This window comes from Typopeltis vanoorti, chromosome 25 (assembly GCF_054136105.1).
Source record: "Typopeltis vanoorti isolate ZY-2024b chromosome 25, IOZ_Tvanoo_1.0, whole genome shotgun sequence".
Classification (NCBI taxonomy): Eukaryota; Metazoa; Arthropoda; class Arachnida; order Uropygi; family Thelyphonidae; genus Typopeltis; species Typopeltis vanoorti.
In genome coordinates, this window is record NC_143573.1 from 4,580,646 (window position 1) to 4,595,490 (window position 14,845).

The 14,845-nt window shown below is 36.6% G+C and overlaps 1 protein-coding gene across 3 annotated transcripts in view; it reads right to left on the reverse strand.

Moving 5' to 3' along the window:
* LOC150092490 (uncharacterized) overlaps positions 1 to 14,845 on the reverse strand; it is a 376,973-nt gene that overhangs the window by 260,912 nt on the left and 101,216 nt on the right. For all 3 annotated transcript variants that reach the window (XM_090414773.1, XM_090414771.1, XM_090414772.1), the window contains exon 3: positions 13,836 to 14,309. In XM_090414773.1, the coding sequence (XP_090270899.1) occupies positions 13,836 to 14,250 (415 nt within the window). In that variant the 5' untranslated portion in view covers positions 14,251 to 14,309. The remainder of the gene's footprint in view (positions 1 to 13,835; positions 14,310 to 14,845) is intronic.

A 14,845-nucleotide genomic window follows, 5' to 3' on the forward strand; every position in this document is an offset into this window, starting at 1 on the left:
ATAGCAGTCGAAGGTTTTATGTACTGACTTCACAGCTCTGCAAAAATCCATCACTATTTGCATGAGTTCAAGTGAATGCACTGTCTAGACAGTAGACATTCTAAACAAATACCCTCTGTGACATGCTGACATCAGTATCAGTTTGCCCACACAGTACAGACTAAAACTAAGTAATCAGACAAGGTGGAATGAGTTAGAGTAATATTGGAGTGAAGATATTGTAAAAATCTAAATAAAATAAGTGAAAAGTATGATTTATCATACAATTCATTTTTAGAGTGCATTCAAAAATTAAGTGTAAATTAGAAATTATGACATAAAAATTTAGTGTGCATAGTTATTTGGCTTGTGCACTTCCTTTCTGACTGCTGTGCATGCACACAGGTTAGAAGGAACATTGGCACTATGTGGCCACTGCTTTTATTTGGTTCAATTGACACTATTATTAAAAAAACATTGATTACTAAGACAAGGCCTTTCACATAAAGAGCCATGCCATCTCTCATCAAATTTCATATTGCTCAATCTACTGAATTTTGAATTCTATCTCTAACCAACTTCTCCAAGTCTTTAAATCATCAAAAACAGTGACTAACCTATAATTCATTACTGGTTTTGGTACTCCTTGTGCAATGCTACTATGATGACTTCTTTCTACTCCTGTGGAACCATGCCAGAGTTAAGCCTTGAACAATCATGTTAAAGGTCCTACTAATGTCTTAATGTAATCTTTTAACTACTGATGTATTACCATCACTATCTCCTTTATTTCTTTCTATAGGATCATATATATTGTCATTTTCATGTGTATAATACACACTAATGTGGACCATCAGAAGAATGTTGAAAATACCATGGACAGAGAAAATGAAAAACAAAGATGTTTTGAAGAAAGCAAAAATGAAAAGAACATTAATGAAACCTTTCTTTTAGGCTTGCATGGTGATCCGAATGCATTTTTGAAAATTATGGAGACAACTACCGTGTTTGAATAAAAACTTTAGTTTAATATAACTAAAATCTACAATTCGACGTTTAGACCTTTATGTCAAGGTCATCTTCTGGAGCCGTACAAATATACACAAGAAACAAGCTATACTACAATCAAACTGGTTCATTAAAGACACTGACCAACTGCTACCACAATTGTTGGCCTGACCTCTGGTGGAAAAAATTAAAAAAATTAAAAAAAATTATACATCAACGCTATAGTCCTATTATTTGTGTTGTCTACTATATACATATATTAACATTATTCCAGCCAGTTGGAGTGGAATGGTTTCTAATACTAGAGGATTGGCTAGAGTCCTGATTTATGTTGAATCTTTCATATTAGGTTGGCTGAATGTATGCCATCCAGATCCTTGGAATTTTCATACCATCTTTGTTATTGATATTTGGGTGGTTTATCAGGATTTCGCAGGATTCCTTAAATTTTCTTTCGTACCAGGTTTTTGTGCAGTGTAAGGAGCAGGTGCTTTTCCAGTTGATTTGGTGTAAGGTGTTAAGTGCGTGGTCTGAGAGGCCTGCTTCACCATAATGGTTATATTTAATGTGTCTAATGTGTTCTTTCTTGCGTATAGGGATTGTCTGTCCTGTTTCACCAATGTACGGTAAGTTACAGGTGCAGCGGATGCAATAGACTCCAGGATGTGCTAATGGGAGGAGAGGATATTAGAGGAGCTGAATATGGTTTTAAGTTTAGTGGGTGGTTTAAAGGTGGCATTGAGGTTATAATGTTGTAGGATTCTGTTGATTTTTTCTGATAACCCTTTAATGTATGGGATGGCTATGGTTTTACTGTAATCTAGATTCGTTTTTGTTGTGGTTTTATAGAGTATTTTATTGACAGTAATTTTGTTACAGCCATTATTTATGAATGTGTCACTAATGATTTTTAGTTCTTGTTTCAGGGCTTGCTGGTTAGAGCAAATAGTTGTGACTCTGTTTTTAAGGGTGTTAATGACTCCATATTTTTGTGCTGGGTGGTGGTATGAATTCGCATGTATGTATTGGCCCGTGTGTGTCGGTTTTCGGTAGACAGTGAAGGATAGACTGCCTGAAGGAAGACGTGTAACTAGTGTGTCTAGGAACAGGAGCGAATTTTGGTTTTCGATTTCGATGGTAAATTGTATGCGTTCGTGTTGTTTGTTTAGGTGGCTGAGGAATGTGTTTAGCGTTGGTCGTCCGTGCAGCCAGATCGCGAACACGTCGTCGACGTATCTGAGCCAGACTGTCGGTCGTAGTGTGGCGGAATCAAGAGCCCTTTGCTCAAAGGTTTCCATGTAGAAGTTAGCGATTGTGGGGGGGGTTAATGGTGAGCCCATGGCTGTACCTTCCTTTTGTAGGTAGAATTTGTTTTGCCACATGAAGTAACTGGTACGTGGGCAAAGAGGGCCGTAATGTCGGGCGGAAATTTGTTCTGTAGTAGGAGAATTGTGTCATTGATGGGGACATTAGTGAAAAGAGCAGAAATGTCAAAACTGACTAATAAGTCATCTTTGTCGAGTGTTATGTTTTTGATTTTGTTTATAAAGTGTTGTGTGTTTTTTATGTAGGAGGAGGAATGACCTACCAACTCCTTGAGTGTTGCCGCTATTTTCTTGGCTAGGTGGCAATTGGGACTGTCTATTCCTTCCACGATTGGTCGAAGGGACACATTTTGTTTGTGTATTTTCGGATATTATAACCCAACAAAAAGGATAAAGGATAAAACAGAAAAACTACTAAAGTCCGTCACTTCTTGGCTACAAGACACGGTTAAAACACTCAAACCCCACTATGCCCGATCCCCCAGAATATATGGGGTTCCGAAAATACACAAACAAAATGTGCCCCTTCGACCAATCGTGGAAGGAATAGACAGTCTCAATTACCACGTAGCCAAGAAATTAACGGCAACACTCAAGGAGTTGGTAGGTCATTCCTCCTCCTACATAAAAAACACACAACACTTTATAAACAAAATCAAAAACATAACACTCGACAAAGATGACTTATTAGTCAGTTTTGACGTTTCTGCCCTTTTCACTAATGCCCCATCAATGACACAATTCTCCTATTACAGAACAAATTTCCGCCCGACATTACGGCCCTCTTTGCCCACGTACTAAAGTCCGGTTACTTCATGTGGCAAAACAAATTCTACCTACAAAAGGAAGGTACAGCCATGGGCTCGCCATTAACCCCCCCATAATTGCTAACTTCTACATGGAAACCTTTGAGCAAAGGGCTCTTGATTCCGCCACGCTACGACCAACAGTCTGGCTCAGATACGTCGACGACATGTTCGCGATCTGGCCGCACGGGCGACAAACGCTAAACACATTCCTCAGCCACCTAAACAAACAACACGAACGCATACAATTTACCATCGAAATCGAAAACCAAAATTCGCTCCCGTTCCTAGACACACTAGTTACACGTCTTCCTTCAGGCAGTCTATCCTTCACTGTCTACCGAAAACCGACACACATGGGCCAATACATACATGCGAATTCATATCACCACCCAGCACAAAAATATGGAGTCATTAATACCCTTAAAAACAGAGCCACAACTATTTGCTCTAACCAGCAAGCCCTGAAACAAGAACTAAAAATCATTAGTGACACATTCATAAATAATGGCTATAACAAAATTACTGTCAATAAAATACTCTATAAAACCACAACAAAAACGAATCTAGATTACAGTAAAACCATAGCCTTCCCATACATTAAAGGGTTATCAGAAAAAATCAACAGAATCCTACAACATTATAACCTCAATGCCACCTTTAAACCACCCACTAAACTTAAAACCATATTCAGCTCCTCTAAGGATCCTCTCCTCCCATTAGCACATCCTGGAGTCTATTGCATCCGCTGCACCTGTAACTTACCGTACATTGGTGAAACAGGACAGACAATCCCTATATGCAAGAAAGAACACATTAGACACATTAAATATAACCATTATGGTGAAGCAGGCCTCTCAGACCACGCACTTAACACCTTACACCAAATCAACTGGAAAAGCACCTGCTCCTTACACTGCACAAAAACCTGGTACGAAAGAAAATTTAAGGAATCCTGCGAAATCCTGATAAGCCACCCAAATATCAATAACAAAGATGGTATGAAAATTCCAAGGATCTGGATGGCACACATTCAGCCAACCTAATATGAAAGATTCAACATAAATCAGGACTCTAGCCAATCCGCTAGTATTAGAAACCATTCCACTCCAACTGGCTGGAATAATGTTAATATATGTATATAGTAGACAACACAAATAATAGGACTCTAGCGTTGATGTATAATTTTTTTTTTTTTTTCCTACCAGAGGTCAGGCCAACAATTGTGGTAGCGGTTGGTCAGTGTCTTTAAAGAACCAGTTTGATTGTAGTATAGTTTGTTTCTTGTGTATATTTGTACACTCCAGAATATGACCTTGACATAAAGGTTGAAATGTCGAATTGTAGATTTTAGTTATATTTTTTAATTAAACTAAAGTTTTTATTCAAACACAGTAGTTGTCTCCATAATTTTCAAAAAAACATTAATGAAAAGAATTAAAGAGTGAAAACTTAAATATTTTGGACATCTAACTAAGAAGGCATTCAGAAATTAATATTAGAAGGGAAATTGGATGGAAAAAAGAGGGAGAGGTAGACCCATGAGAATGTGGTTTGAAGACATTAAGGACTGGACTGGCTTGAATTTCCATAAATGTTGCAGAGCAGCAAAAGAAAGAAAAAGGTTCCGTGACATGGCTGCCAACTTCCTTCTAGGGAATGACACTTGAAGAAGAATACACACTAAAATATTGACTTTCAATAATTCAACTGCAGTCACCATTTGCATTTCATCAAGTCATTAATCCTTCTATATGTTTCTTGACAAGCTAAGGATTGTAAGTGCTGGAGAAAACAATATGGGCAGAATGTTTCAAATTTTTATCGTTCTTCCAGTCGACACCTTGAGTCTGCTAATGTACCTCTATGTAGGTTTCTATCCTTCCACGACATTTTTTTTTGTATGTTCTTGATTAACCATGCCATTTATTCACTTAATTTATCATTTTCAGAATACAATCTGAAACTCTTTTATCTAACACCCTTAATGATTCCCAAGTACATAACTGCTTTCTTCCCTTGCAGTTTTTGATTCCATAGTGCTGATGTAAGTTAGTGTCTAGGTTATCTCTCCATAACTGAAATTTGCTTAGGCCATCTTATAGATCAGTATTACATGCCACTCACCAGAATGAGAGATAAAGTGGACACTTATTTACATTATGTTCTCTGAAGTTATCAAATCCAAGTCTTATGACTCTTCAATTCCCCTAATATACTCTCAAAGTCTATGAATTCTTTTTCCTTATTCTAGGTGTTATTTTCTTCTTTCAATTTATGCCCCATAGCAAAATCCCCATAATCATTACTTACCTTTTATCACTAATCTAAACAGCTTTGAACCTGCAACTATCACAGCCCTTGTCTTAAATCAACCACCCTTGTTGGACTCAACTTTTTTTCTGCTGTCATTAGCAACTCCACTTTCTCTATTCCTTTATCTATCCTTAAAATACAATACCCTTAACTAAATAATATAAATTCATACATATCCCACAAATGGCAGGGAACTTCAGCTAATCTGTACTGATTACTGCTGCAAAATCTCCCATCTTTATTCTTGATATTTCTGGTATTAGTGTATAATAGCAATCCCCCCCAATCCTTAAGGCTTACAGGTAAACTTGTATTTCTTATTATAGTCACATTCCAAACAGTGGCCGCCAATGATATTTTATCCCTTTTTCTCCAGTAACAGCCATCTCCACCTACAAAATTCTATTATCCAACTGGACTATGTTCTCGATCAATCCTTCTGAACATTTGCCCTTCTTATCATTACCGACATGGGTCACTAATGGACAGGGGTACGCAATATACAGCCTATCCTTGTCAAGTCAACTCCATCTTCCTATGGTGTGGCCTATTTCTACAAAAGGGGCTCTAACACAAAAAGTAAGCATTACCACTGCAATTGGATATCTTCCTAGTTTGAGAAAATGCCAACTATACCCATTACATGACAGATGATGTCCATTGCCTAGTGAAACAGCACCAACCAGCTTATTGGGCGAATGAAGAGATGAAGGCGATGTTTGGTCTTTAGGGCAGAGGTTCTAGTTCTCTGTTCTACCCTCTCTCTTCCATGCAGTGTGAATGATACCCTTCAAGAACAAGCCTAATATACTGAGAGATCTAGTATACTAGGCTTGGATACATCAGTTAAAAAGATGGTACCACATTTCAGCCATCAGATAGCACATAGACCCAAACCTATCAGAAAAGAATCTGGAGACTTCCCAGCCAATGGTCACATAATCCTGTAGCTACATACTCTGCGAAGTCGTGCCTGGAGAGGGAGTCTGAGTAGTGGTTATGGGAGACACTGTCAAAGCAATGGAAAGGCAAAGAGACTGGTTGCTCTCTGTATGGGTGTCATATTCATGAGTCTATCTGCTCCCACTGCATGTCCTCACTCTTTCCTTTCATCTAAAAATAAAACAGACAAATAATGACAGTAATACTGTGATCAAAATAAACCTCTCTTGACAACCAATTCATCCAAACAAATCAAGCCAAGCACAATATTCTAAACATACCAGAATCCCTACCAAAAAATTTCACATCCACTTTACAAACATCCATGGCATAAATTCCAACATAAACAACGTTCATCACCATTTACAAACATCCAAACCAGACCACTTCTCCTAAGAGAAACTTAAATCGCAGCTACATCAACTACTTAGTTCACCTTTAACATCCATATTACACTCTTTATGATTTGTTTTGCCACAAAAGTGTCTTTTTGTGATTTGACACTGCTGCCAGAGAATGTTAATTTTAGAATCCCTTGCTTTTGACCTTCTCTGGCACAAGGTTTCATTACACCAATTAGTAACATTCATCTGCTGCAATTAACAGTCTCCAAACTCTGAAAACCACTCAGACCTTTTTCACCTTCCTCTCCATGAAGCTCAACCAACTTCTGCATTATGTCCAGCTTTAATCAGTAGTGTTGGAGAAAGGGAGCCAATGGGAGTTGTGGAAATTCAGGTCACTAAGGAAGAAGTTAATCTTGGATAGCTTAAAGCAATTAACTAATACAAATAATATACCTACCCACCCAAATTCTCAATAATCATATGCAATTTCCCAATACCTTGATCTTTTGTTAACTAGATCTCCTTCCAGATACACTGTAAAGGTCACCTCTCCACTCGGCAACTCAGACCCTAATATTGTGCAAATTTCCAGTCACTCAGAATGCCTTTCTTTTGGCCACACTCAACTTTGTGTCCTTTGGCACTACAAAGGTATCAAGTGGGATGACCTACAGTACTACCACTCTTCCTTTCCATAGCATGACTACTGCTTCTGCTCTTCTAACTCAGACACTTGCACTGAGCAAATCACAGAAATCACCCAACTGGCATAAAGACTTCATTCTCTGCAAATCCCCATTAACTTTCCATGCTCTAGTTCTTCAGAAGATGTAAAAAAGCAGTTGAATAAAAAAACTCAGCTTATTGAAGACAGCTTGCATCAAAAGTCTCAGCTTCATACTAAGCCTATACTGAAGCACGCAATAAATGTAAAACAACTACCAGCAAACCCAAATGCAACAAAAATTGGTCTCTCCTCTATAGGTATTTCCATGGTTATTGCTCCAGTGAATTGGCAAACATCAGTCCTCCACTTACAGTTGGACCTGTTAAAAACAAGAATATGCTTGATATCCCTTTTCAGTACAATTGAAAAAACATTGAATCTGCTTCTCCACCTACCTTGATCCTCTGGAATAGCCTTCCTCATAAGGTGTTTCCTAACAACTTCAAACTCTAAAATGCAATGTCTCTAGTATCTGCGTTTTAGAAAAACATCAACAGATTTCTTCTTTATCCATCCTTTATCTGCACCTTATACACGGCACTGATGCGCTGTGGATTCTTGTATACCTCTCGTGTGTGGAATAAATATTTATCAAAAAATAAATAAAAAATCCTTTGTTGTCATTCACATCAATGCTGTCAACACATCTCTCCACTTTCCACCCTAGCAACTACCTGTTTTCCTGATATTACACATTCTCTATCTCACAGACCAACAATTTTTTCACTCATTATCATAAATGTTGGAGACAATACCATGCTACAGTAATGACTTCAATTTAATATACACCAAAATAATTACTCCACATTTTGACCTTTATAGTAGTCTCAAGATCATCATCTGGAATATACATATATACAGGGTGTTTCAAAAGAATGTACACAACTTTGCAGGAGAACAGAGAATAACTCGTACAAAAGCTGAGCGTCATAACTCAGCGAAGCATCAATTTTAGTCACAAAACTTTATTACCAAAATGACAACACTAGATGGCTTGATATGTCAAACCATTTGAAAATGGCAACTTTCAATGGTGCAGAGCGAGCACTGTAAAATAAAATTTCTTCTATCAGAGATGAAATTCGGACTTTGACATCTTTATTTGGTTAGTGACAAGATGAAACCACTTTTTAACGAATACATAAAATGCAATGTCTCTAGTACCCACAGAATATTAAGAGATTGGTTTTAAAGTAATAGTTTTATTCTAACATATTTAATACAAGTATGCTACACTTAAATATCTTAAAAATTCAAATGCTGTTGTGTTAATAAACTAATTTATTAATTAGTGTTGTGTTTAATTAAAAACAGCACTAAGATCCATCTTGTCTCCATTGCCAGCCCTTACTCTGCCCACTTCTCTCTTTATAATCGTGTCCTGACCACTTTTCCAACCCGAGTTAAACACTCTGATATTTGTCTTTGACACGTAGAGGCCAACACATCTTCCTATCAACACGTAACATTGCAACAGGAAATGTTAGTCAGGTGCTGCAACACAAGTTCAGAGGAATTTCCGCATGCAACATGCAAAGAACCTCCTAGCAGATGAACAATCTAGACATGGTGCAAGAATTTTGTGGAAGCAGGCTGTTCTGTGAATCGTCCAAGGTCAATGGTAAGGCCGTGTGTTGCTGATGCTGTTTTGGAAAGGTTCAAGATAATCCCTGGAAAGTCAACCAGATGGGCGTCTTGTCAAATTGGAATTCCACATTAGAATGTATGGCATGTTTTACAACAGTGTCTATATTTAAGGCCCTACAAATTAAACCTCATACAAACATTTGAAGAAAGACAATAAGAAGATACACAGGATTTCTCTGAATGGAAATTATGTAGGATAGAACAAAATAAGGACTTTTTGGACATGATCGTTTTCGGTGATGAGTGCACTTTTCATGTAAGTAAACACTCACAACTGCAGAATTTGGGAAGGCGAAAATCCACACGCCATTGTAGAACATGTTCGTGGTTCCCCAAAGGCTAACGTTTTTTGTGCCATAAACAAGAAGAAAGGGTATGACCCCTTCTTTTTTAGGAGTTTACCATTACTGGTGGTGTGTAACTGTGTAAAAATATTTATGTAGCTCCAAAAAGTCTAAATATTTTTACATAAATTTTACCAAGGTCAAGCCCAGTAAAAATTGTAACTTGTACATAGATGTTTGTTTAAATGTAAATAATCCCAATGGGAATTGTATATGCGCTCTGCCAAATAAGGGAATTTTCTACAAGGTGTAGCATTAAGGCAATACCTTGCCACTAGTAAACAGTATATTTTTAGCTCTTTGTAAAGACATCAAATTTTGTGTGTGTTCTGCATGGAAATGCTCAAGGTCGGTGCTAGGTGGACCGACAAAAGCTTCAAGCGAATGTCCACTGCCAGAACGAATAGGATTTAGGGTGTACTGGAGAAAAACAAAGGAAGGGTCAGTCTGAGAAAAGGATCAAGGGATTTCACCAAAATGTTCGAGGGTCACATATCTTCCGTGCAAGGATTGGCAAGTGACCGAATAAAAGGCGTTGGCGAAAAGATCGCAATATCTGTTCCAGAAATTTTCATCAATGATCCAGAGGTCATCGGTCAGTTGTCAAGAAGTCATCGGCAGTTATCCGTCAGATGTACGTCATCGGGATCACGACTTCAGGAGAAATCATGCCAGTGATCTAAAAGAAAGATGACGAGGAGCCGATCCGCCAGGCAAAGCAGATATTTGATGATGAATTGACGCGTCTTCGCCGGGAGCTGTTAACCAGAGGGAAGAAATTGCTCCGTTAGTCCAATGTGCATGCAAGCATTCCACAAGCCAATAATCTTTGTCTGAAGTGCAGCGAGTACAGCATCCCAGAAGCGTCAGTAAATCTATCGCCGGCGTAAAGAGGGAGAGAAAAACCTGACATGGAAGAAAAAGGGAACAGAAGTCCAGTTCGAAGCCAAGTGCACAGTGGGTAGCAGCTATAAAGTGAGTTGACCCGTTTGTGTTCAATTTTTCTTGAGCTTTTAAGAGAACTTATTAGTGGACTGTAAAATAGAGGCTGATCTAAATAGGCATATTTAACAGTTCAAGATTATAAAGTAATTAATTGTCAGGAATTTGTAGTTGAATTAAGTTATAATGTAACTGTTTGCTGAAACTTACCTATAGAATATTCCAAGCATAGAAAGGAAAGAGCAATTGTGGGTAAAAGATATTGTTTATGTGTTCGATGAATAAGAGTTAACAATTAAGTAATAAGTACCATTGCTCAGTATAAATGATTTATGTTATATTAAGAAAATTAGTTAAATATGTGATATGATTTTGTATGCAGGAACTTAACTAATTTATTTATGCAGATTTGAATTAAGATGTTTTTTTTTTATTACTGCATATGCAATGTAAATTTGTCTTATGTGAATTAAATTTTGTTGTTTAAATATTAAATAAGTGTCGCCTGATTCTTAATTATTTGATGCACTGTTCTGAAAAAATATCAGAGCCTATTAGCGGGAACCCAAGAGAAAAGATAGTAAAGAATAGATAGTAGACCACGACTGCAGATACTAATTAAATTAGAGATATTCTGACGGTAAATAGAAAACTACTGGACGCATTTTACACTTCTTGTTAATAGAAAACAAACATCAGTGGTGCAGCTTTTAAACAAATAAATTTTCTGGTGTTCGAAGAATAAGAAGGTAAGTGCGGAAGGCAGTTTAGCATAAGGAGATATTAAAGATATACCAGAGAGTGATAAGGAAGAATAGTTAGAAGTACATAACAAAAGCTGTATATAAACATATAAAGATAATAAGACATAAAGAGAGATATAAAGAGATCCGACAGAATTAAACCCACTTAATTATTACAATGCCGCAGCCGGTAGGATTAAACCCACCTTTTTTTTTTTTTAATTATAACTGGACATGCTACAAAGGTATCTAATATCACAATTAGATAGCAATGACCACAATGCTTTCATTTCCATCTAGACAGAGCACCTCCTAATTACCTGACCGTAAGGTCATACCTCGACACCTGCTTTCTAGGCAGATGGATTGGTAGAGAGGTGCCTGTAGCATGGCCACTGCATTCCCCGATGTTACAGAGTAAGATTATTTACTTGTGGGGCTTTGCAAAAGATTGAGTGTCTGTACCACCACTACAAGCCAATTTGGATGAGCTGCATTTCAGAATTACTGCTGCCATTGCTGAAGTTGCGCCAGATGGGACATCTGCAGAATTACTGGAGGCAGTCATATCGAACTTGAACTGTCTGTGATGAAACTTCAAATGTTATGCCACATTTGCATGGTAATAAAAAGTGTTCATCTATTGCTATTTACCTTCTATTGTCATTAAAAGTTGTACACCCTGTATAGAAAGAGAAAAATTACATCACAATACACATAGTATGCTGAAGTAACACTAATTTGGTCAATTGTCAACACTATTGACCTCTGGTAAAAAAAAAAAAAAAAAAAATGATGACCTTGATATTAAGGTCAATTTGGTTTATATTAAATTGAATTTATTACCACAATAGCTGTATCCATAATTTATTATAAAATTCTTGAAATGCCTCACTCCAAATCCACTCAAATGCCACCCAGGTGACAAGAAATCCTCTTCCATCAAAATCATTCTATACATCAAATTCTAGTTAAGGGCTAGAATCCTGAATACAATCACTCTAGAGGCCAAACATAGTATCTTTTCAAACTAACCTGCAATACATAGGTTGGCAGCCTCACGCTGGGCAATTAATTATCATCTACACCTAGTAACTCCCTAAATGGCTGGAGATTGTTACACTTTTCCCTCCCCTGTTTCTTTCAACGATTTTCGACAACCTTTTTTCACTTCATTCTTTTTGATTTCAAGTCATTTATTATGACTAATGCAACTATTTCTTACAAACTCTTTTTTTCTGCTTCCTGATAGCTTGAGTCACATCTTTGCAACCAGTTTTTTCACTACCCTGTTTTATCAACAATATTTTGAATCAAAGAATCTCTGTACAAAATCAACCCCATTTTCTTTCAATTCTCTCATGACTTCCATTCATTATTACCTTATTCCCCAGTTCCTTTTTCACCTGTTCTCACCTCTTTCATCTCACTTTTATTCTTATCTAGCTTTTTTCATATTGAATTCACCCACATATACTTTCACTATATAAACTGTATAATTATAATGATAGATATAAAAGAACTACTGAAATTTCTTTCAGCTTCATGTGTGTACGGTTGAAAGCCTAAAACCTATGATCCCAAAATATAGGACAAAAGCTGTCAAAACCTATGGAATGAAAGCAGCAAAGAAAAGAAAAGAAAGGAATTTGTTCATGTGTTTCTTCAAGAGCTGAGGGTAATAATCATCGAGGGAAACATTATGGAGAAGACTGTTCTAAAGAACAAAGATACATAGGATGGAAGATGAGAAGTTGATTTGACAAATCTGGATCTCAGCTGTTATATGGGTGTTGAGTAGCAATTGTTCATGTTCATACATGATTAGAAAAAAGTGGAGGAATGCTAGTTCAGTTCAGTGGAGTAGCAGCAATACAGCATCTATGAGAAAGTAACTGGACGAAGACAGTGAGGGGGTATCTATTAAGTGAATCGTTCTCTCCTAAATACAATACAATCATGCATTCAGAGGGAAATTTTAGGTGCATCAATACAAATGTGAGAACAGTATTATAAAGTTGGGTGGCTTTGAGGTTTATAAAGTGTCCAGAGTTGAGTAGAATAGATGTCTTGTTTCAAACAAAAACAAATAAAGCTTTTTTGGAAAATTAAGAGGCTATGCACATGATATGTTTGTCCAAGGATAGGCTAGATGTGAATATCAACCCGAGAAAAGAAAACTGATTTTGTTTGGCAAGCAGAACACTGTAAAAAAGTAAGGGAGAATAAAGCAATGTCTTTCTTCTGAAAGATGAAAAACTGTGTTTTGGTGACATTAATGCTCGCAAGGTTATCCTCATCCCACTTGATAATGGAAAGAAGATTGGCATTTTTAAGACCCTGGTTAAAGAAGATCTTGAAGCTTGAATCACCTGATCACTGCAATTATGGAAGGATTAAGGATTATGGAAAAGCAGTTGATGCCAGTGAAGGCAAGCACATTATGTCTCAATTGTATGCTCTCTCTGTCTGTTTTTATGAGATAATGGTCGCTATGAGATCAGCTTAACTAGCTTCAGTTAAAAGGTCCTTATATTATTGTTACTCACATCTTAGACGAAATTTAAACTCAAAGAAGAAATTAAAAATTTATAAAAAGTGTTTATAAGCCTGAAGAAATGGCAAAAAGGACATTAGTTTTAAATAACATAAGAATTCAGTAACAGATTACTAATTATATTTAAACAAAGTATTAATACTTTAAGTTACCTTCCAGAAAGTGTCCCAAAAGATTCCTTTCATTACTGCTTGTGCCATATGTAATATCTCTGCCAACACCAGCAACATTTAAACAGTTTTTATTCTCTGAGCTGGATGATTCTGTATCACTCTCTTTTAGTGGTTGTGCAATTTTTTTTTTCCTCTGCTGTATTTCCTGCTCACTGCTACTGCCATTATTACTCCTATCTGAATCAGAATTAATAACACGGTTTGAACTTTTTCTATGTCTACCAACAGCCCGTATGTCTTCTTCTGATGATGAATGAAATCTATTTGTACTGATACAAGCTGCTCTTCCTCCAGACCTTATGTCTCTTAATCTTCTATGCCTCTGTCTATTTCTCTGTCTATGTGGGGTAAGAGGAAAATCTGAAGAGTCTTCATCTGAACTCATTGTAGACATTATACCATTAATCTTCAGATAATATTCATATATGCATAAATGCCTCTCATTTACTTTTTCTATACAAAAAATAAATATAAAAAATTTATTTACATTAAACAATCACAAAAAAAGAAGTAGTATTTCTAAATGTATAAGTCACTATCAATTCTTATAAACATTAGCTTATAAGAGTTTGATAATGATCATGAGATTAAAATGATATGAGGATTATCAATACGTATTATAATTACAAAGAAAAAACTACATTTAACAAAAACAATAACTGTGTACAAAAGAATTAGCAATTCTGTATGGCTGATAATGGTATAATGGTCAAGACTATAACAATCAACTTTGTGCATTTTGTGCTAATTCATTTCAGAAAATTTTATACTATACTTATCTGGCCATAAACACTGTTACAACTTGGACAGTGAATAACCCTTTAATTATCAGTAAATCATTTACAGCTTTCAGCACATACAAACCACATGTATAATGTGCATGTAGTGGCACTCAATGTTCAATGTTGATGGCGGCATGCACAACATCCAACGGAAATGCTGCCAATGCTTCCTCCAAATCCACTTTTAGAATGGTGATGCTAGGAAGT